Consider the following 23513-nt stretch of genomic DNA (forward strand, 5'->3'; position numbering starts at 1 on the left):
CTGCTGTGAAAAAGGTCTATTACTTCCTTTCTTTGTGTCTGTCTGTCTGACCTGTCTGTCTGTCTGCCCTGTCTGTCTGTCTGTCCCTCAGGCTCCTCTGATTGGCTGGAGGTCGTGACCCTTCAGGCGTCTCGCTCCAGCCTGCAGGAGGCGCTGCAGCGGCTACACCGCCTCACACTGCAGCTACAGAACTCTTCTTCTGTGGTGGTCAACACCAACAACACTGTCAGGGAGACCAACAAGCTGGTGATACACACACACTCAGCAGGTCAGACACACACACACACACACACTCAGCAGGTCAGACACACACACACACATACACACACTCAGCAGGTCAGACACACACACACACACACACACACACACACACACACACATACACACTCAGCAGGTCAGGCACACACACACACATACACACTCAGCAGGTCAGACACACACACACATACACACTCAGCAGGTCAGACACACACACACACACACACACACACATACACACACACACATACACACTCAGCAGGTCAGACACACACACACATACACACTCAGCAGGTCAGACACACACACACACATACACACTCAGCAGTCCAGACACACACACACACATCACACACTCAGCAGGTCAGACACACACACACATACACACTCCAGCAGGTCAGACACACACACACACATACACACTCAGCAGGTCAGACACACACACACACATACACACTCAGCAGGTCAGACACACACACACACATACACACTCAGCAGGTCAGACACACACACACACACACACACACACACACACACACACATACACACTCAGCAGGTCAGACACACACACACACACACACACACACACACACACACACACACACACACACACATACACACTCTGCAGGTCAGACACACACACACACACACACACACACACACACACACACACACACACACACACACACACATACACACTCAGCAGGTCAGACACACACACACACACACACACACACACACACACACACACACACACACATACATACACACACACACACACACACACACACACACACATAACACACACACACACACATATATATATAACACACACACACACATACACACACACACACACACACACACACACACACACACACACACACACACACACACACACACACACACACACACACACACTCAAACACACACAGACTCTCTCTCATTACTGGTTAGTTACTCTTGTTGTTGTTTTCCTGATCAGCCAATGAGGCGCAGCGTAAGCTGGAAGAGGCAGAGCATCGTACGGAGCGTCTGATGGAGCGGATCAAGCCGCTGAGCATGCTGGGAGAAACGCTGAGCAGGAACCTGTCTGACATCAGAGAGCTGATCGACCAGGCCAGACGCCAGGCCGCCTCGGTAACCCCAAAATACTCAGACTGTACCCAAAATACTCAGACTGTACCCAAAATACTCAGACTGTACCCAAAATACTCAGACTGTACTCAAAATATTCAGACTGTACCCAAAATACTCAGACTCTACTCAAAATATTCAGACTGTACTCAAAATATTCAGACTGTACTCAAAATATTCAGACTGTACCCAAAATACTCAGACTGTACCCAAAATACTCAGACTGTACCCAAAATACTCAGACTGTACCCAAAATACTCAGACTGTACCCAAAATATTCAGACTGTACTCAAAATATTCAGACTGTACCCAAAATATTCAGACTGTACTCAAAATATTCAGACTCTACTCAAAATATTCAGACTGTACCCAAAATAGTCAGACTGTACTCAAAATATTCAGACTGTACCCAAAATATTCAGACTGTACTCAAAATATTCAGACTGTACCCAAAATATTCAGACTGTACCCAAAATATTCAGACTGTACTCAAAATATTCAGACTCTACTCAAAATATTCAGACTGTACCCAAAATATTCAGACTGTACTCAAAATATTCAGACTGTACCCAAAATATTCAGACTGTACTCAAAATATTCAGACTGTACTCAAAATATTCAGACTGTACTCAAAATATTCAGACTGTACCCAAAATAGTCAGACTGTACCCAAAATATTCAGACTGTACCCAAAATATTCAGACTGTACTCAAAATATTCAGACTGTACTCAAAATAGTCAGACTGTACTCAAAATAGTCAGACTGTACCCAAAATAGTCAGACTGTACTCACAATGGGCCTCGTTCACCAACCGTTCTTACGAAGAAATGTTACGCACTTTTTACGAAGATTCTGGCATTCACTAATGTTTTCTTAGCTAAGAACACATTCTACGAACACTGAAAAGCACTCTTACACACATTTGAGTGATGACATATTGCTCCAAATGATTCGTTACTTTATTTTATTCAATTCTACAGTCGTTTACAATGATAGTATTGCACTGTAATGTATTTCTGATCATTTGTTGGAAAAGAAATCATAATATGCAAAGAAACACTAACACTGCAATTTACATCAGCAATTAAACTGATTAAATCCTGCGTTATTTGGTGATTGATCGCTATTTATAGGGCAAAAATGCAGTGGTAGAATGTAACAAAGTACAAATTCTTCATAACTGTACTTAAGTACATTTTTCACGTATCTGTACTTTACTTAAGTAGACTCAATAGTGCATAGCCTACTTTTGACTTTTACTTTGTTACATTTTGCAGCAATTATCTATACTTTCTACTCCACTACATTTATACAACGTCCCGTTACATTTTCTGATCAGTTTCTCCCCCCTGCCAAAACCTCTTCCTGACCGTCACACGTTTGTCTCACCAGTGAAGTTTGGTTGCCATAGATACTGTATATATGGGTTGCCATAGATACTGTATATATGGGGCACCGCTGATCCAAGCCGGCTCCGGTGCTCCAGAGCCCGGGCGCAGCGCCGCTGACCCTCGGTAAAACAGCCTCCGGTAAAAGTGAAAATGAAAACGTTTGTTTTTTATTATTCCTGTTTTTAAATCATAGTTGCGTCTCCACAGCGTCGTTTACTCCTCCGCCAAGCTGCGTTCATATCTTATTTATCTGGCTGGACCTCTTCACATCTCCCCATGTCTGCTGCTTCATACGCTTTATTTACTTACTCCCACGGTTAAAGAAAATAAAATACATCCATGAATAAAACCAACCGCATTCCCATTCTAACAACATATTTTTCCTTTTTATGCTGGTTAGGATAGGAACTTCTTATAAAAGCCAGGCCTTGTTTGTGGTAGTGGACACCTTATACTTTTACTAAAGTAAATATGTCTCTTATTATTTGTACTTTTACTTGAGATTCAGTACTTTCTCCACCGCAACTCCGACAACCATCTCTAGCAGTCCCCCGCTTCCCAGGAGGTGCACAGGAAGCGTCATGTCCTTATATGGGAATTTTTGGGGCGTTTTCTTATGCTAATTAGGAACAACTGGCACGCGCTTTCAGTTAGGAAGACGTGGGATTCATCGATCCTAAGAACACAGGTGCAACAATTCAGCTGTTACAGAACACGTCATGAATCCGACGTAGACTTCTCTTAGGAACCTTCTTAAGAGAAAACTTAGGAAGATATTGGTGAATGAGGCCTATTATTCAGACTTTACCCAAAATAGTCAGACTTTGATAATGGTGATGGTGATGAAGATGAAGATGATGGTGATGATGATGATGATGATGGTGATGATGATGATGATGATGAAGATGATGATGTCATCCTCAGATTAAGGTGGCCGTGCAGGCCGACAGAGACTGCGTTCGCTCCTACCGGCCGCAGATCCTCTCCAGTAACTTCAACACTCTGAGTCTGGTCGTCAAGACAACCAGCCCCGAAAACCTGCTCTTCTTCCTGGGCAGCAACACCACGGTAACGCACGCACACATACACCGAGAACATCACGGTAACGCACGCACATACACTGAGAACACCACGGTAACGCACGCACATACACTGAGAACACCACGGTAACGCACGCACATACACCGAGAACACCACGGTAACGCACGCACATACACCGAGAACACCACGGTAACGCACGCACATACACCGAGAACACCACGGTAACGCACGCACATACACTGAGAACACCACGGTAACGCACGCACATGCACCAGTAAACCGAGAGGCGTAACACCACGTGTGTCATACAGTCGATACATTAGTTGTGTCCTGTAGGGGACACTACATGAAATGATTGTCCCTATGGGACAGTAAGACTCTCTCTATCTGCTGCCAGTTACTGACGGTAACGACGCTGTTGGCTGCACTTTACCATCAAACAGACCGGTCGCTGCATAACGGTGGTGCTTGATTAGAGACAACACAACACAATTAGAAATGTACACACTACAAAAGTGTGCACAGTGCACTGCATGTACGTGCACTCACAGCATGTTCACTGTTCACTCTGTAACTCTTCTGTGTGTTCAGGTGGACTTCCTGGCCGTAGAGATGCATGCTGGGAAGGTGTCTCTGGTTTGGGACGTGGGTTCAGGCAGCAGCAGACTGGACTTTCCTGGACTGGACATCAGCAACAACCAGTGGACCAGAATCAATGCCACACGGTAAATACTCTCCGCACCTCCACCCTCAGACCCTCAGGCCCTCAGACCCTCAGACCCTCAGGCCCTCAGACCCTACCTAAGAAAAATAGGATGGTGTAGAAGGGATACAGCTATAGGATGGTGTAGAAGGGATACAGCTATAGGATGGTGTAGAAGGGATACAGCTATGTGATTGTGTAGAAGGGATACAGCTATAGGATGGTGTAGAAGGGATACAGCTATAGGATGGTGTAGAAGGGATACAGCTATGTGATTGTGTAGAAGGGATACAGCTATAGGATGGTGTAGAAGGGATACAGCTATAGGATGGTGTAGAAGGGATACAGCTATAGGATGGTGCTTTGGATTAAATCACTCCAGAGAAACCAACACGCTGTTCCTGACTGAAAGTATAAAACATATATTATTATAGTAGCCTAGATTTAGAAAGGTTTCTTATAATTTTGCGTAATTCCTAGTCGTAGCTGTATCCTTTCTAGAGACGACCCAAAAACTGCTCATAATAACAGTGAAACGTTCTGCTGTTGATGTCACGGTCTGCTGATGATGTCACGGTCTGCTGATGTCACGGTCTGCTGATGATGTCACAGTCTGTTGATGATGTCATGTTATGCTGATGACGTCATGTTATGCTGATGACGTCATGTTATGCTGATGATGTCATGTTATGCTGATGATGTCATGTTATGCTGATGATGTTATGCTGATGATGTCACATTATGCTGATGATGTCATGTTATGCTGATGATATCACCTGTGGGCAGGTTCGGTGCCCACGTCTCTCTGTCGGTCCATCAGCTGGAGGCGGAGGCGGCGCCGTTGCCCGCGGTGACGGCGACGTCGCCGGGCCCGGCCCGCATTTTAGACGTCGACGAGAACTCGGTGATCCACGTCGGAGGAATCGGACCAGAGACCCGGCGGCCGGCGCCGCTGGGGGGGGCCAGCTTCCAGGGCTGCCTGGGGGGGGCCTCGCTCAACGAGAAGAACATCGGACTCTGGAACTACGAGAGAAGGACTGGGGGCTGTGGGGGCTGCTTCAGCAGGTAAACACATGAGTGGGGGCTGCTGCTGTAGGTAAACACATGAACGGAGGGGCTGCTTCAGCAGGTAAACACATGAACGGAGGGGCTGCTTCAGCAGGTAAACACATGAGTGGGGGGGGGGCTGCTTCAGCAGGTAAACACATGAACGGGGGGGGCTTCAGCAGGTAAACACATGAACGGATCGCCAGACCCTCCTCCACAGCTCTGTGGAGGAGGGTCTGGCTAGTCCACACAGCATTCCTGGATAGGTGTAAAACGTGCTCTGGTTAATTGGCATTTCTTTAAACCAATCAGAATCATCGTGGGCGGCGCTAAGCTCCGGATGGAGCCACGGTGCCTCTGCTAAATAGTCTCAGGAAGGAACTGGTTCTGGTGGAACATGTGGACGTTCAGAAGTAGTTTTAGTCGTGCAACAGAAAACTCCGATGACTTGAAGCCCATGAGAACTGTGGGGAGTCAACCCACAGCTGCTCCGCTGCCCTGCTGAAAATGTGAAGCAGAAACGCTAAATGTCAGATAATGTCCATAATAATTGGACTTTGGGTTAGATTTTTTGACAGTTTTCAGTGGTTATGAGGAGCAATATGAGAGAGAACTGTGGTAATCAGTGATCATTGTTTACGTACATTAAACCACGTTTTTATTCATCAGTAAACTACAGGACAGCGTCTTTCAAACATGACCTGCACGAAAGAGAAAAAGAAATGTATGCGTCATTGTACCCAGCACTTCTGGAAATGTACCTCCGAATGCGTCTCTGTCCCCAGCACATTTCAAACCACACTGACGCCCATGTCTCTCCCTGTCTGTCTGTCAGTCCCCAGGCGGAGGAGACCTCCTTCCACTTTGATGGATCTGGCTTCTCATTGGTTCAGAAGTCTCTGCGAGCGACCTCCACCTCCATCGTGCTGCTGTTCAAAACGCTGTCGCCGGGCGGATTACTGCTGTACCTGGCCTCCAACAACACTGTAGGACACACACACACATATACACACACACACACACACACACACACACACACACACACACATATACACACACACACACATATACACACACACACATATACACACACACACACACATATATACACACACACACACATATACACACACACACATATACACACACACACACACATATATACACACACACACATATACACACACACACACACACACACATACACACACACACACATATACACACACACACACACATATATACACACACACACATATACACACACACACACACACACACATATATACACACACACACATATACACACACACACACACACACACACACACACACACATATATATACACACACACACATATACACACACACACACACACATATATACACACACACACATATAACACACACACACACACACATATATACACACACACACATATACACACACACACACACACATATATATACACACACACACATATATATACACACACACACACACAGACAAACACACACACACACATATATATACACACACACACACACAGACAAACACACACAAACACATATATACACACACACACACACACAGACACACACACACACAGACACAGACGCACACACACAGAGACACACACACGCACACACACACAAAGAAGGGATAATAAAGCTGACTTCCTGTCTGTGCAGAGGGACTTCCTGTCCATGGAGCTGGTGGAGGGTCATGTGCGTCTGACCTTTGACCTTGGCTCCGGCGCTCTGACCTTGACCTCCAACAGGAAGTACAACACCGGCGTGTGGTACAAGATCACGCTGCAGAGGAGCAAACGCAAAGGTACCACACTTTGGTTTGGATTAGTTATTAGTTGCTATAGAAACATATATATATATATATTAGGGCTGTCAAACGATACATTTTTTTAATCACGATTAATCGCCAAATTTCTATAGTTAATCGCGTGTTTTATCACATGATATAAATTTTATTATTTTACATTTCAGAACAGTTTCTAAGTCCATATTAACAATGGAAAGCAGTTGTTACCAGACTATCTGGATTGGGAATCAAATGAACGCAAAGAAAGTGACTTCATGAACTTGACTTTAAGATTTGTAATTGTTTATTATTTATTTACTGTAAACAAAAGAAAAATGTGTGAATGTGTCATTATTGCACAACTCCTCCCAGTAGGCCTACCTAACCTACCTGAGATGGAGCACTAACACCTTGCTTATATCACACTGTACAAACTAAATGGTCCAAAACCAGATGCACAGCAGGACATTTGTAACCTTTACATTTTTCTGATAAGGAATGTAACGATTCTCCTGGACAGAGAAGGGGGAGGACAATGTCCCAAATCACAAAAACAGTCCAAAAGAAATGATACAAACAACCCAGTCCTAAAAGCGTATGCTGATATACACACAGAGCCAACCCAGTGAGCAGTACCTCCTGTGTAAGTCGTTGTGATTCCTCCCTGAGGTCCGGTGATCACCGGTTAAGGAGACAGCGTCTGCACTCTGCAGCAGCTCCAGCTGGGCTGCTTTCTCCGTGGAGGTCAGGCTGTGTGTGCGTGAAACTACCGTCCCCCTCCACTACTTTTTAGAAGTAAACTTTCCATTCAGAATCTTATTGGCGTCCATTTCGGCGTCTGGCGCTCCCCATCCACTCAGACCCTACCGTTAGCCTGCTACTCTTTGGCCGGCTCGCGAGCCCAAACCAGTGTGTGCGGCGTGCCTGTTGTGGTGTTTCCGGTCTAGATCCGGTGTGGTAGTTGTAGTTTTTCTAACGTTACTAGTTGTTGAAACAGCAGGTGGAAAAACTACAAAGTTTGCTGGGCCAAAAGAACGTTAATCTCACGATAAAAACATGGACGCCGTTAAAATGGGTTTTTGTTAACGCCGTTAATAACACATTTAACTGACAGCACTACTAAATAAATATATATATATATATATATATATATATATATATATATATATAAATGAGATTAATGCACATATATATATATATATATATATATATATATAGATATATATATATATGTATATTTAGTAGTGCTGTCATATATATATAGATATAGATGTAAATATACATATATAGATATACATATATATATATATATATATATATATATAAATGAGATTAATGCACATATATATATATAGATATATATATATCTATATATATAGATATATATGTATATTTAGTAGTGCTGTATATATATATATATATAGATATAGATGTAGATAACAATATATATATATATATATATATATATATATATATATATATATATATAAATGAGATTAATGCATCGGCTATCGTCTGACAAATATTAAGCTTTTTAGTAACTTTAGTAACGGCGTTAGTCTCTCTGTGCTGACAGCGTCTCTGGTTCTTAAATCCTTTCTCCAGTCCTGGGAGGTTTTCAAACATCAAAAGTCCAGAACAGAAAGAGTCAGAAACGAGCTGGTCTCTTAAGGTGCTGACACACCAGGCCGATTATCGGCCGTATGACAGTCTGGCGAGGTCAGTGACTCGAGTCTGTTCGGTGTGTCCCGTGCCGTCGTCAGTCTGGGGGGCCGTCGGCGTTCATTTTGGCCGACCTGACATGTTCAGTCGGGGGGGCAGTCAGGACTCACCAGGAAACAGGGAGCGGGATGAGGTGACTAGAGTCTCTCAAAATCTGATGAAAATCTTTTAAACTGACCTTTGTTGATCTGAGATGAAGACAGATTCAGCATCTGCACAGTCTATTTCTCTCTTCAAATGTTTTCAGAAACATGTCTCGGTGAACTATTTTAGTCCAATATGAGATCAGATTCTGAACGGCCGCCATGACAGTCTGGCTTTGAATTTCTGGAGAAAACAAGCCCATGTGACAGGTTCGTCCAATCAGCTGCCGGTTTTCATTTCATGGGCAACATTACAGATTAGCGCCGCCTGCTGCTATGGAGATGTATTACGTCTCCTCTCGTCTCTTTGGTCTGTTCTGTGTTTTTTGGACCTCGGGGACGCGACTGATCATATCGACGGGGTCTTCTGTCAACGGTCGCCCGTCGGCTAAATGTGTCTACACCTTAAAGGAACACGCCGACTTATTGGGAGTTTAGCTTATTCACCGTAACCCCCAGAGTTAGACAAGTCCATACATACCCTTCTCATGTCAGTGTGTGCTGTAAGGCTGTCTGACGGCTCCACCGGTAGCTTAGCTTAGCACAGAACCTGCAGGTGACTGGTTCCAGTAATCCTACTGCTCCGAATAAGTGACATAATAACACCAACATGTTCCTATTTACATGTTGTGATTTGTAGAGTCACAGCGTGTACAAAAAACAACGTAACATGAGACACAGCCATCTTCTAACTGTAAACAAACTGGGAACTATACTCTCAGGCGGAAGAATATAGTACTTGGGCGGAATGATTTGTTTCAAGCAATCCTGTCTGAGAATATAGTTCCCGGTTTGTTTACGGTTAGATGATGGCTGTGTGTCATGTGACCTTGTTTTTTGTACACGCTGTGACTCTACACATCACAACATGTAAACAGGAACATGTTGGTGTTATTATGTCACTTATTCGGAGCAGTAGGATTACTGGAACCAGTTACCTGCAGGTTCAGTGCTAAGCTAAGCTACCGGTGGAGCCGTCAGACAGCCTTACAGCACACACTGACATGAGAAGGGTCTGTATGGACTGGTCTAACTCTGGGGGTTATGGTGAGAAGGGTATGTATGGACTGGTCTAACTCTGGGGGTTATGGTGAGGAGGGTATGTATGGACTGGTCTAACTCTGGGGGTTACTGTGAGAAGGGTATGTATGGACTAGTCTAACTCTGGGGGTTACTGTGAGAAGGGTCTGTATGGACTAGTCTAACTCTGGGGGTTACTGTGAGAAGGGTATGTATGGACTAGTCTAACTCTGGGGGTTACTGTGAGAAGGGTCTGTATGGACTGGTCTAACTCTGGGGGTTACTGTGAGAAGGGTCTGTATGGACTAGTCTAACTCTGGGGGTTATGGTGAGAAGGGTCTGTATGGACTGGTCTAACTCTGGGGGTTATTACGGTGAGAAGGGTCTGTATGGACTGGTCTAACTCTGGGGGTTACTGTGAGAAGGGTCTGTATGGACTGGTCTAACTCTGGGGGTTACTGTGAGAAGGGTATGTATGGACTGGTCTAACTCTGGGGGTTATGGTGAGAAGGGTATGTATGGACTGGTCTAACTCTGGGGGTTACTGTGAGAAGGGTCTGTATGGACTAGTCTAACTCTGGGGGTTACTGTGAGAAGGGTATGTATGGACTAGTCTAACTCTGGGGTTTACACTGTGAGAAGGGTATGTATGGACTGGTCTAACTCTGGGGGTTACTGTGAGAAGGGTCTGTATGGACTGGTCTAACTCTGGGGGTTACTGTGAGAAGGGTATGTATGGACTAGTCTAACTCTGGGGGTTACTGTGAGAAGGGTCTGTATGGACTGGTCTAACTCTGGGGGTTACTGTGAGAAGGGTATGTATGGACTGGTCTAACTCTGGGGGTTACTGTGAGAAGGGTCTGTATGGACTGGTCTAACTCTGGGGGTTACGGTGAGAAGGGTCTGTATGGACTGGTCTAACTCTGGGGGTTATGATGAGAAGGGTATGTATGGACTGGTCTAACTCTGGGGGTTATGGTGAGAAGGGTCTGTATGGACTGGTCTAACTCTGGGGGTTATGGTGAGAAGGGTCTGTATGGACTAGTCTAACTCTGGGGGTAACTGTGAGAAGGGTTTGTATGGACTGGTCTAACTCTGGGGGTTACGGTGAGAAGGGTATGTATGGACTGGTCTAACTCTGGGGGTTACTGTGAGAAGGGTATGTATGGACTAGTCTAACTCTGGGGGTTACTGTGAGAAGGGTATGTATGGACTGGTCTAACTCTGGGGGTTACTGTGAGAAGGGTCTGTATGGACTAGTCTAACTCTGGGGGTTACTGTGAGAAGGGTCTGTATGGACTGGTCTAACTCTGGGGGTTACTGTGAGAAGGGTCTGTATGGACTAGTCTAACTCTGGGGGTTACTGTGAGAAGGGTCTGTATGGACTGGTCTAACTCTGGGGGTTACTGTGAGAAGGGTCTGTATGGACTAGTCTAACTCTGGGGGTAACTGTGAGAAGGGTCTGTATGGACTGGTCTAACTGGGGGTTACTGTGAGAAGGGTCTGTATGGACTGGTCTAACTCTGGGGGTTACTGTGAGAAGGGTATGTATGGACTAGTCTAACTCTGGGGGTTACTGTGAGAAGGGTGTGTATGGACTGGTCTAACTCTGGGGGTAACTGTGAGAAGGGTCTGTATGGACTGGTCTAACTCTGGGGGTAACTGTGAGAAGGGTCTGTATGGACTAGTCTAACTCTGGGGGTTACTGTGAGAAGGGTCTGTATGGACTGGTCTAACTCTGGGGGTAACTGTGAGAAGGGTCTGTATGGACTGGTCTAACTCTGGGGGTAACTGTGAGAAGGGTCTGTATGGACTGGTCTAACTCTGGGGGTTACTGTGAGAAGGGTCTGTATGGACTGGTCTAACTCTGGGGGTTACTGTGAGAAGGGTCTGTATGGACTGGTCTAACTCTGGGGGTAACTGTGAGAAGGGTCTGTATGGACTGGTCTAACTCTGGGGTAACTGTGAGAAGGGTCTGTACTGGTCTAACTCTGGGGATAACTGTGAGAAGGGTCTGTATGGACTGGTCTAACTCTGGGGGTAACTGTGAGAAGGGTCTGTATGGACTGGTCTAACTCTGGGGGTAACTGTGAGAAGGGTCTGTATGGACTGGTCTAACTCTGGGGGTTACTGTGAGAAGGGTCTGTATGGACTGGTCTAACTCTGGGGGTAACTGTGAGAAGGGTCTGTATGGACTGGTCTAACTCTGGGGGTAACTGTGAGAAGGGTCTGTATGGACTGGTCTAACTCTGGGGGTTACTGTGAGAAGGGTCTGTATGGACTGGTCTAACTCTGGGGTGTAACTGTGAGAAGGGTCTGTGCGGACTGGTCTAACTCTGGGGGTTACTGTGAGAAGGGTCTGTATGGACTGGTCTAACTCTGGGGGTAACTGTGAGAAGGGTCTGTATGGACTGGTCTAACTCTGGGGGTTACTGTGAGAAGGGTCTGTATGGACTAGTCTAACTCTGGGGGTTACTGTGAGAAGGGTCTGTATGGACTGGTCTAACTCTGGGGGTAACTGTGAGAAGGGTCTGTATGGACTAGTCTAACTCTGGGGGGTAACTGTGAGAAGGGTCTGTATGGACTGGTCTAACTCTGGGGGTTTACGTGAGAAGGGTCTGTATGGACTGGTCTAACTCTGGGGGTTATGGTGAGAAGGGTCTGTATGGACTGGTCTAACTCTGGGGGTTACTGTGAGAAGGGTCTGTATGGACTGGTCTAACTCTGGGGGTTACTGTGAGAAGGGTCTGTATGGACTGGTCTAACTCTGGGGGTTATGGTGAGAAGGGTCTGTATGGACTAGTCTAACTCTGAGGTTCGGAGAAGGGTCTGTATGGACTAGTCTAACTCTGGGGGTTACGGTGAGAAGGGTCTGTATGGACTAGTCTAACTCTGGGGGTTACGGTGAGAAGGGTCTGTATGGACTAGTCTAACTCTGGGGGTTACTGTGAGAAGGGTCTGTATGGACTGGTCTAACTCTGGGGGTTATGGTGAGAAGGGTCTGTATGGACTGGTCTAACTCTGGGGGTTATGGTGAGAAGGGTCTGTATGGACTGGTCTAACTCTGGGGGTTATGGTGAGAAGGGTCTGTATGGACTGGTCTAACTCTGGGGGTTATGGTGAATAAGACAAAGTCCCAATAAGTCGGCGTGTTCCTTTAAATCCTTGTATCTGCAGTACAGCTGCTAATGTGTGTGTGTGTGTGTGTTTGTGTCTCTGTGTTTGTTTGTGTGTGTGTCTCTGTGTCTGTGTGTGTGTGTGTGTGTCTCTGTGTGTATTTGTGTGTGTGTGTGTCTGTGTGTGTTTGTGTGTGTCTCTGTGTGTGTGTGTCTGTGTGTGTTTGTGTCTCTGTGTGTGTTTGTGTGTGTGTCTCTGTGTCTGTGTGTGTCTCTGTGTGTATTTGTGTGTGTGTGTGTGTGTCTGTGTGTGTGTGTCTCTGTGTGTGTGTGTGTCTCTGTGTGTGTGTGTGTGTGTGTGTGTGTCCGTCTGTGTGTGTGCAGGTTACCTGTCCATCATGGCTGCCGACCAATCATCAGAGAAGGAGGTTTTGGAGGCGGAGTCTCCCGGCTCGGCCTCGGACCTGAACCGCTCCGACCTGGACCCCATCTACATTGGAGGACTTCCTGCCTCCCGCCCAATCAGGTGAGACTGTGATGTCACCAGACGGAGACGCCGTGATGTCACAGCGCAGGTCTGACCGTTTCTGTCTCTTTCGGGTTGCTAGGCGACAGGTGGTGTCCAGGTCGTACGTGGGCTGCATAAAGAACGTCGAGATCGCCCGGTCCAACTTCGACCTGCTGAGAGACGCGTACGGCGTCCGCAAGGGCTGCGTCCTCGAGGTAACCTAACGTCTATATTCAATTAACCTTTATATATAGTATCAGATCATAACAAGAGTAATCCTAACCTCTATATATAGTATCAGATCATAACAGGAGTAATCCTAACCTCTATATATAGTATCAGATCATAACAGGAGTAATCCTAACCTTTATATATAGTATCAGATCATAACAGGAGTTATCCTAACCTCTATATATAGTATCAGATCATAACAGGAGTAATCCTAACCTCTATATATAGTATCAGATCATAACAGGAGTTATCCTAACCTCTATATATAGTATCAGATCATAACAGGAGTTATCCTAACCTTTATATATAGTATCAGATCATAACAGGAGTAATCCTAACCTCTATATATAGTATCAGATCATAACAGGAGTTATCCTAACCTCTATATATAGTATCAGATCATAACAGGAGTTATCCTAACCTTTATATATAGTATCAGATCATAACAAGAGTAATCCTAACCTCTATATATAGTATCAGATCATAACAGGAGTAATCCTAACCTCTATATATAGTATCAGATCATAACAAGAGTAATCCTAACCTCTATATATAGTATCAGATCATAACAGGAGTAATCCTAACCTTTATATATAGTATCAGATCATAACAAGAGTAATCCTAACCTCTATATATAGTATCAGATCATAACAAGAGTAATCCTAACCTCTATATATAGTATCAGATCATAACAGGAGTAATCCTAACCTCTATATATAGTATCAGATCATAACAGGAGTAATCCTAACCTCTATATATAGTATCAGATCATAACAGGAGTTATCCTAACCTTTATATATAGTATCAGATCATAACAGGAGTAATCCTAACCTCTATATATAGTATCAGATCATAACAAGAGTTATCCTAACCTTTATATATAGTATCAGATCATAACAAGAGTAATCCTAACCTCTATATATAGTATCAGATCATAACAAGAGTAATCCTAACCTCTATATATAGTATCAGATCATAACAAGAGTTATCCTAACCTCTATATATAGTATCAGATCATAACAGGAGTTATCCTAACCTCTATATATAGTATCAGATCATAACAAGAGTTATCCTAACCTTTATATATAGTATCAGATCATAACAAGAGTAATCCTAACCTCTATATATAGTATCAGATCATAACAAGAGTTATCCTAACCTTTATATATAGTATCAGATCATAACAAGAGTAATCCTAACCTCTATATATAGTATCAGATCATAACAAGAGTTATCCTAACCTTTATATATAGTATCAGATCATAACAAGAGTAATCCTAACCTCTATATATAGTATCAGATCATAACAGGAGTTATCCTAACCTCTATATATAGTATCAGATCATAACAAGAGTAATCCTAACCTCTATATATAGTATCAGATCATAACAAGAGTTATCCTAACCTCTATATATAGTATCAGATCATAACAAGAGTAATCCTAACCTCTATATATAGTATCAGATCATAACAGGAGTAATCCTAACCTCTATATATAGTATCAGATCATAACAAGAGTTATCCTAACCTCTATATATAGTATCAGATCATAACAGGAGTTATCCTAACCTTTATATATAGTATCAGATCATAACAAGAGTTATCCTAACCTTTATATATAGTATCAGATCATAACAAGAGTAATCCTAACCTCTATATATAGTATCAGATCATAACAAGAGTTATCCTAACCTCTATATATAGTATCAGATCATAACAAGAGTAATCCTAACCTCTATATATAGTATCAGATCATAACAAGAGTTATCCTAACCTCTATATATAGTATCAGATCATAACATGAGTTATCCTAACCTCTATATATAGTATCAGATCATAACAGGAGTTATCCTAACCTTTATATATAGTATCAGATCATAACAAGAGTAATCCTAACCACTATATATAGTATCAGATCATAACAAGAGTTATCCTAACCTCTATATATAGTATCAGATCATAACAGGAGTTATCCTAACCTCTATATATAGTATCAGATCATAACAAGAGTAATCCTAACCTCTATATATAGTATCAGATCATAACAAGAGTAATCCTAACCTCTATATATAGTATCAGATCATAACAAGAGTAATCCTAACCTTTATATATAGTATCAGATCATAACAGGAGTTATCCTAACCTCTATATATAGTATCAGATCATAACAGGAGTAATCCTAACCTCTATATATAGTATCAGATCATAACAAGAGTTATCCTAACCTTTATATATAGTATCAGATCATAACAGGAGTAATCCTAACCTTTATATATAGTATCAGATCATAACAAGAGTAATCCTAACCTCTATATATAGTATCAGATCATAACAAGAGTTATCCTAACCTTTATATATAGTATCAGATCATAACAAGAGTTATCCTAACCTTTATATATAGTATCAGATCATAACAAGAGTAATCCTAACCTCTATATATAGTATCAGATCATAACAAGAGTTATCCTAACCTTTATATATAGTATCAGATCATAACAAGAGTAATCCTAACCTTTATATATAGTATCAGATCATAACAGGAGTAATCCTAACCTCTATATATAGTATCAGATCATAACAAGAGTAATCCTAACCTCTATATATAGTATCAGATCATAACAGGAGTTATCCTAACCTTTATATATAGTATCAGATCATAACAAGAGTTATCCTAACCTTTATATATAGTATCAGATCATAACAGGAGTTATCCTAACCTCTATATATAGTATCAGATCATAACAAGAGTAATCCTAACCTTTATATATAGTATCAGATCATAACAGGAGTTATCCTAACCTCTATATATAGTATCAGATCATAACAAGAGTTATCCTAACCTTTATATATAGTATCAGATCATAACAGGAGTTATCCTAACCTCTATATATAGTATCAGATCATAAAAGGAGTAATCCTAACCTCTATATATAGTATCAGATCATAACAGGAGTAATCCTAACCTCTATATATAGTATCAGATCATAACAGGAGTAATCCTAACCTCTATATATAGTATCAGATCATAACAGGAGTTATCTCAGGACACTTTACAGATAGAGCAGGTCTAGACCACACTCTAACATAATTTACAAAGACCCAACAATTCCAGTAATTGCCGTGTTTCAATAAGACAGAATAGATCAATTTGATTATCTGATATCAATTTGTTTACTAATACTGCTTTAGAAGACAGAGATCTAATATTTAATAGAATATTCTCATATATAATTATAGATATTATATATTAATTAATGTTTAATAGTCCAAATCTAATGTTCCTATTCTGTTCTATCATTGCAGTGGTAATTTTGATTCTAATTAGGTCGTTAAGTATATTACATTATGTTAGATATATAGATATTTATTGCCCCTCTATCGGTTACCTTTGATTTAAGTGATCTGAGTCGATGGAACAGACACCGTGGTTATTGGACTGTGAGTGGTATGACTTTCCTGGTTTCCTGTTTCCTGTCAGGCGGTGTTTATACCTGTTTCCTGTTTCCTGTCAGGCGGTGTTTATACCTGTTTCCTGTTTTCTGTCAGGTGGTGTTTATAACTGTTTCCTGTTTCCTGTCAGGCGTGTTTATACCTGTTTCCTGTCAGGCAGTGTTTTATATGTAACTGTTTCCTGTTTCCTGTCAGACGGTGTTATATATATCTAACTGTTTCCTGTTTCCTGTCAGGCGGTGTTATATATATCTAACTGTTTCCTGTTTCCTGTCAGGCGGTGTTATATATATCTAACTGTTTCCTGTTTCCTGTCAGGCGGTGTTATATATATTTAACTGTTTCCTGTTTCCTGTCAGGCGGTGTTATATATATCTGTTTCCTGTTTCCTGTCAGGCGGTGTTATATATATCTAACTGTTTCCTGTTTCCTGTTTCCTGTCAGGCGGTGTTATATATATCTAACTGTTTCCTGTTTCCTGTCAGGCGGTGTTATATATATCTAACTGTTTCCTGTTTCCTGTTTCCTGTCAGGCGGTGTTATATATATCTAACTGTTTCCTGTTTCCTGTCAGGCGGTGTTATATATATCTAACTGTTTCCTGTTTCCTGTCAGGCGGTGTTATATATATCTAACTGTTTCCTGTTTCCTGTTTCCTGTCAGGCGGTGCGCAGCGTGTCGCTGTTGGCCGGTGGCTTCGTTCAGATCGCGGCTCCGTCACTCGGTCAGGAGGCGGAGCTTCTCTTCTCCTTCTCCTCCCTCAACCAATCAGGAGTCCTGCTGGCTGCCTTCAGCGAGGAGCGCACACAGAGAAAGGTGAGACAGACAGACAGACAGGTGAGACAGACAGACAGACAGACAGACAGATAGGTGAGACAGACAGACAGATAACCAGACAGGTGAGACAGATAGACAGACAGACAGATAAACAGACAGGTGAGACAGACAAGACAGGTCAGACAGACAGGTCAGACAGACAGGTGAGACAGACAGACAGATAAACAGACAGACAGACAGACAGACAGACAGACAGACAGACAGACAGAGCGTTGTAACAAGTATTTTTACAGTGTGGTTTTGTCCCAGATGTTTTTCTGACTTTTCAACCAAAGTACGTACGGGGTTGGATAAAGTACCGCCGTCAGAGAGCTCTCTGATTGGCTCCCTGTCTAAGATAAAGTACCCCTGTCAGAGACGGTGTTTGTGGCTCTCTGATTGGCTCCCTGTCTAAGATAAAGTACCCCTGTCAGAGACGGTGTTTGTGGCTCTCTGATTGGCTCCCTGTCTAAGCGTGACTGTTTCCTGTGTGTGTGCAGCACTTCCTGTCGGTGCAGCTGTTCTCCGGCGCGCTGGAGGCGGAGCTTGGCGAGGTGGGCGGAGCTACTCGGAAGGTGACGGCAGTGAAACCTGACGGAGAGTCCTTCAGCGACGGGACAAAACACTCTGTCATCATCAACGTCAACAGGAAGTAGGTGTTACCATGGAAACACTTTCCTTCCCTTCCTCCTTCCATTCTCTTCGTGCCTACGTACTACCTTTCCTCCTTACATACTTAATGTCTGCCTGCCTGTCTGTCTGTCTGTCTGTCTGCCTGTCTGTCTGTATTAATGGACATACTTCTTGTCTGTCTGTCTGTCTGTCTGTCTGTATGTATTAATGGATGTACTTCTCATCTGCCTGTCTGTCTGTCTGTCTGCCTGCTTGCCTGCCTCCATGTCTGCCTGCCTGCCTGCCTGCCTGCCGTCCTTCCTGCCTGCCTGCCTGTCTGTCTGTATTAATGGATATACTAATTGTCTGTCTACCTGCCTGTCTGTCTGTCTGTATTAATGGATATACTTCTTGTCTGTCTGTCTGTCTGTCTGCCTGTCTGCCTGCTTGTCTGTCCGTATTAATGGATATACTTCTTGTATGCCTGTCTGTCTGTCTGTCTCTCTGCCTGTCTGTCTGTCTTAATGCATATACTTCTTGTCTGCCTGTATGTCTGTATTAATGGATATACTTCTTGTATGCTTGTCTGTCTGCCTGCCTGTCTGCCTGTCTGTCTGTATTAATGGATATACTTCTTGTCTGTCTGTCAGGTCTCTGTCTGTCTGCCTGTCTGTCTATCTGTCTGTCTGTCTGCCTGTCTGTCTGTATTAATGGATATACTTCTTGTCTGTCTGTCTGTCTGTCTGTCTGTCTGTCTGTCTGTCTGTCTGCCTGCCTGTCTGTCTGTATTAATGGATATACTTCTTGTCTGTCTGTCTGTCTGTCTGTCTGTATTAATGGATATACTTCTTGTCTGTCTGCCTGCCTGTCTGTCTGTCTGTCTGCCTGTCTGTCTGTATTAATGGATATACTTCTTGTCTGTCTGTCTGTCTGTATTAATGGATATTCTGCCTGTCTGTCTGTCTGTCTGTATTAATGGATATACTTCTTGTCTGTCTGTCTGTCTGTATTAATGGATATTCTGCCTGTCTGTCTGTCTGTCTGTCTGTCTGTCTGTCTGTCTGTCTGTCTGTCTGCCTGTCTGTATTAATGGATATACTTCTTGTCTGTCTGTCTGTCTGTATTAATGGATATACTTCTTGTCTGTCTGTCTGTCTGTATTAATGGATATTCTGCCTGTCTGTCTGTCTGTCTGTCTGTCTGTCTGTCTGTCTGCCTGTCTGTATTAATGGATATACTTCTTGTCTGTCTGTCTGTCTGTATTAATGGATATTCTGCCTGTCTGTCTGTCAGGTCTCTGTCTCTGCAGGTGGACGAGGAACAAAGGAAGTCTGTCTCTCTGTTGCCGGGCGGATTATCTCGTCTGTCTCCAGCCTCTTTCTTCATTGGTGGGCTGCCATCAGGGGAGGAGTCTCGTCTTCCAATCAGATTACAGGAGGTGTACCGGAGTTTCAGAGGTTGCATCCAACACCTGGTGCTGTCCGGAGCGTAAGTCTCTCCAAAGATCCTCTATAACTAAAGATTTACCTGGGCCCGGTTTACCTGGGCAGAGTTTACCTGAGTCTCTCTCTGAGTGGTATCCTATGACCCCTTTTCCACCAACAAGAACCAGGTGCTGGTTCAGAGCTAGTGCCGGTTCAGAGTTGGTTCAACTGACGAGCCTCCAAAGAACGGTCTTAGCCACTGTATACGTCTCATCTTTCCCAGCAACGTTAGCACGGCTCCGGCGCCAAACGGTAACCCCGCCCCCAGCCGCTGACATAACCGGTTCTAACTTCTGGCTCAGCGATGATTTGGTGCTACTAGGGTGCAGCTATCGATTCTTTTTGTAATCGATTAATCTAGCACTTTATCGATCGATTAATCGGATATATATGTTTTTGTGTTTTTAAACAACCAAAACTAGGGAAAAAGCAATATTTGTATTGCCTACATTGCTTACAATATCATCTCTCAAAAAACTAAACATTAAGTGCATTTAAGTGCCATATTACATTGTTTTTAAAGATTTTTCTTTTCAAATATCAACCTCAAACTAAGGCATACATTAAACATACACAAACATTACATTAAGTTGTGCAACTTAACTTTCAGAACTACAAGTTTCAACCTGAGACTGATCTGTATATACAAATATATACGTAAATATTAGTTATACTCAACCTATTTTCATTTATATATTTGATTATAATGTCACACAGCTCTGTTACACTTATGCTATTAGATCGTTGATCAGCTGTTTCTCCAGAGAGAGAGAGATATGCGCAAAAAAATCAGCTGTTTTTCCGAAGGGATAGTCAACGCGTCAGCTCTTTAGATCAGATCGTGGTCTCCACTACCTATTTTCTTGTCTTTGATTTTGGTAGTTGTGTTTGGTGTAGTTTCATCGTCCGCACGACTCTGTGATTTACTTTAGTCGGTCCTCTTCGTGGAACGGATAATAAAGTTAGACTCCATGTTTTCTGTTGAGATGCTGAAGCTCTGACGTCGTGCTATTATCGTGCTAAGCTAGTTTGATTTTGCAGTAGACACACTGGACAGAGTTTTAGTTTTAATTACGTTTGAACTGATTCCAAATTTTGGACACTTTGTCATTTTCTCCAGCCTGTCTCTCCTCTTAGCCCCTCCCTCACTGTCTCTTTTCTTAGCCCCTCCCTCACTGTCTCTCCTCTTAGCCCCTCCCTCACTGTCTCTCCTCTTAGCCCCTCCCTCACTGTCTCTCCTCTTAGCCCCTCCCTCACTGTCTCTCCTCTTAGCCCCTCCCTCACTGTCTCTCCTCTTAGCCCCTCCCTCACTGTCTCTCCTCTTAGCCCCTCCCTCACTGTCTCTCCTCTTAGCCCCTCCCTCACTGTCTCTCCTCTTAGCCCCCCCCTCTCTATTTACGCTCTAGCATGTGTCTCCAGCAGCAGACTGAGCAGCGTCTGTGCGACAGTAATAACGCTCCGTGCGGAAACACCGTCCGTCAGCGATACAACGTTGGTAACACAAGCTTCGAGGCAAGTCATTTTGCATCGAGGATTTTTTGTAATCGAATTATTCGAGTTATTCGAGGAATCGTTTCAGCCCTAGGTGCTACTTAAGAACCACTTTTACTGGTTCAGAGCTGTTGCTTTGGTGGTCGAAAAACAAAGAACCGATTTGAAACTAGGCTCTGGCTCCGGACCAGCACCAGCTCTGCCTTGGTGGGAAAGGGGTATCTGTGTGTTTAGTTTCATTCTCAGAGTTTCTGAGTTCTGGTTCTGAATTCAGCAGCGGATCGCGTGACTCGGAAACTCGTTTTGCACATTTGTCCCACAACACGTGAAAGCAGCATGAAGTAAACATACATAAAAGTGGGAATACTACAAGAGAAAAGGGGGAAATATTAGGGGGGAAAAGTTGGAAAATTGAATGTTTGTGGCTCTCTGATTGGCTCCCTGCAGACTGGTGGACCTATCAGGGGCTGTGAAGTACGAGGGGGCGGAGCTCGACAGCTGCCTATTGGAGGAGAGGGCCGAGGGGGTGGTGCTTCCTGAAGACCAGGATGTAGAGCCAACTGCTGACCCTGCCCCCCTGCCTGGAGCCCCGCCCACTCAGCTGGGCGCCATACCACCCGGAGCGCTCACGGTAATCATTATGGGATGTTGGTGTGTGTCTGATTATGGGATGTTGGTGTGTGTGTGTGATTATGGGATGTTGGTGTGTGTCTGATTATGGGATGTTGGTGTGTGTGTGATTATGGGATGTTGGTGTGTATGTGTGATTATGGGATGTTGGTGTGTGTGTCTGATTATGGGATGTTGGTGTGTGTGTGTGATTATGGGATGTTGGTGTGTGTGTGTGATTATGGGATGTTGGTGTGTGTGTGTGATTATGGGATGTTGGTGTGTATGTGTGATTATGGGATGTTGGTGTGTATGTGTGATTATGGGATGTTGGTGTGTGTCTGATTATGGGATGTTGGTGTGTATGTGTGATTATGGGATGTTGGTGTGTGTCTGATTATGGGATGTTGGTGTGTGTCTGATTATGGGATGTTGGTGTGTGTTTCTGATTATGGGATGTTGGTGTGTATGTGTGATTATGGGATATTGGTGTGTCTGTCTGATTATGGGATGTTGGTGTGTGTGTGTGATTATGGGATGTTGGTGTGTATGTGTGATTATGGGATGTTGGTGTGTGTCTGATTATGGGATGTTGGTGTGTGTGTGTGTGTACAGTGTGCGTTGGAGGTGGAGCCTAGCTTACTGCCGGCGGCGGTTCAGTTCGGTTCGTCCAAACACAGTCACATGACCTTCATCATCGCCCCGGACAAGGTCAGGAAGAGGTGAGTCTCCATGGCGATGCTGAAGTCAGCTGTTCTCTGTTTACAGAATGTCTCTGTGTCTCTGACTCCTTGGGTCTCTGTGTCTCTGACTCTCTGTGCCTCTGACTCTGTCTCTGTGTCTCTGACTCTGTCTCTGTGTCTCTGACTCTCTGTGCCTCTGACTCTGTCTCTGTGTCTCTGACTCTGTCTCTG

General features: G+C 43.6%; 1 protein-coding gene across 1 annotated transcript in view; it reads left to right on the forward strand.

Annotated features, from left to right (window-relative positions):
- The window catches only part of lama1 (laminin, alpha 1), an 85427-nt gene that overhangs the window by 53048 nt on the left and 8866 nt on the right, over positions 1–23513 (forward strand). Inside the window, 14 exon segments of the mRNA XM_039789919.1 lie at positions 92–268; positions 1244–1398; positions 3712–3855; positions 4420–4553; positions 5318–5596; positions 6414–6564; positions 7271–7415; positions 13783–13924; positions 14007–14121; positions 18251–18403; positions 18904–19055; positions 20309–20503; positions 22438–22621; positions 23215–23321. Of these exon segments, the coding sequence (XP_039645853.1) occupies positions 92–268; positions 1244–1398; positions 3712–3855; positions 4420–4553; positions 5318–5596; positions 6414–6564; positions 7271–7415; positions 13783–13924; positions 14007–14121; positions 18251–18403; positions 18904–19055; positions 20309–20503; positions 22438–22621; positions 23215–23321 (2233 nt within the window).

This window comes from Perca fluviatilis, chromosome 22 (assembly GCF_010015445.1).
Source record: "Perca fluviatilis chromosome 22, GENO_Pfluv_1.0, whole genome shotgun sequence".
NCBI lineage: Eukaryota > Metazoa > Chordata > Actinopteri > Perciformes > Percidae > Perca > Perca fluviatilis.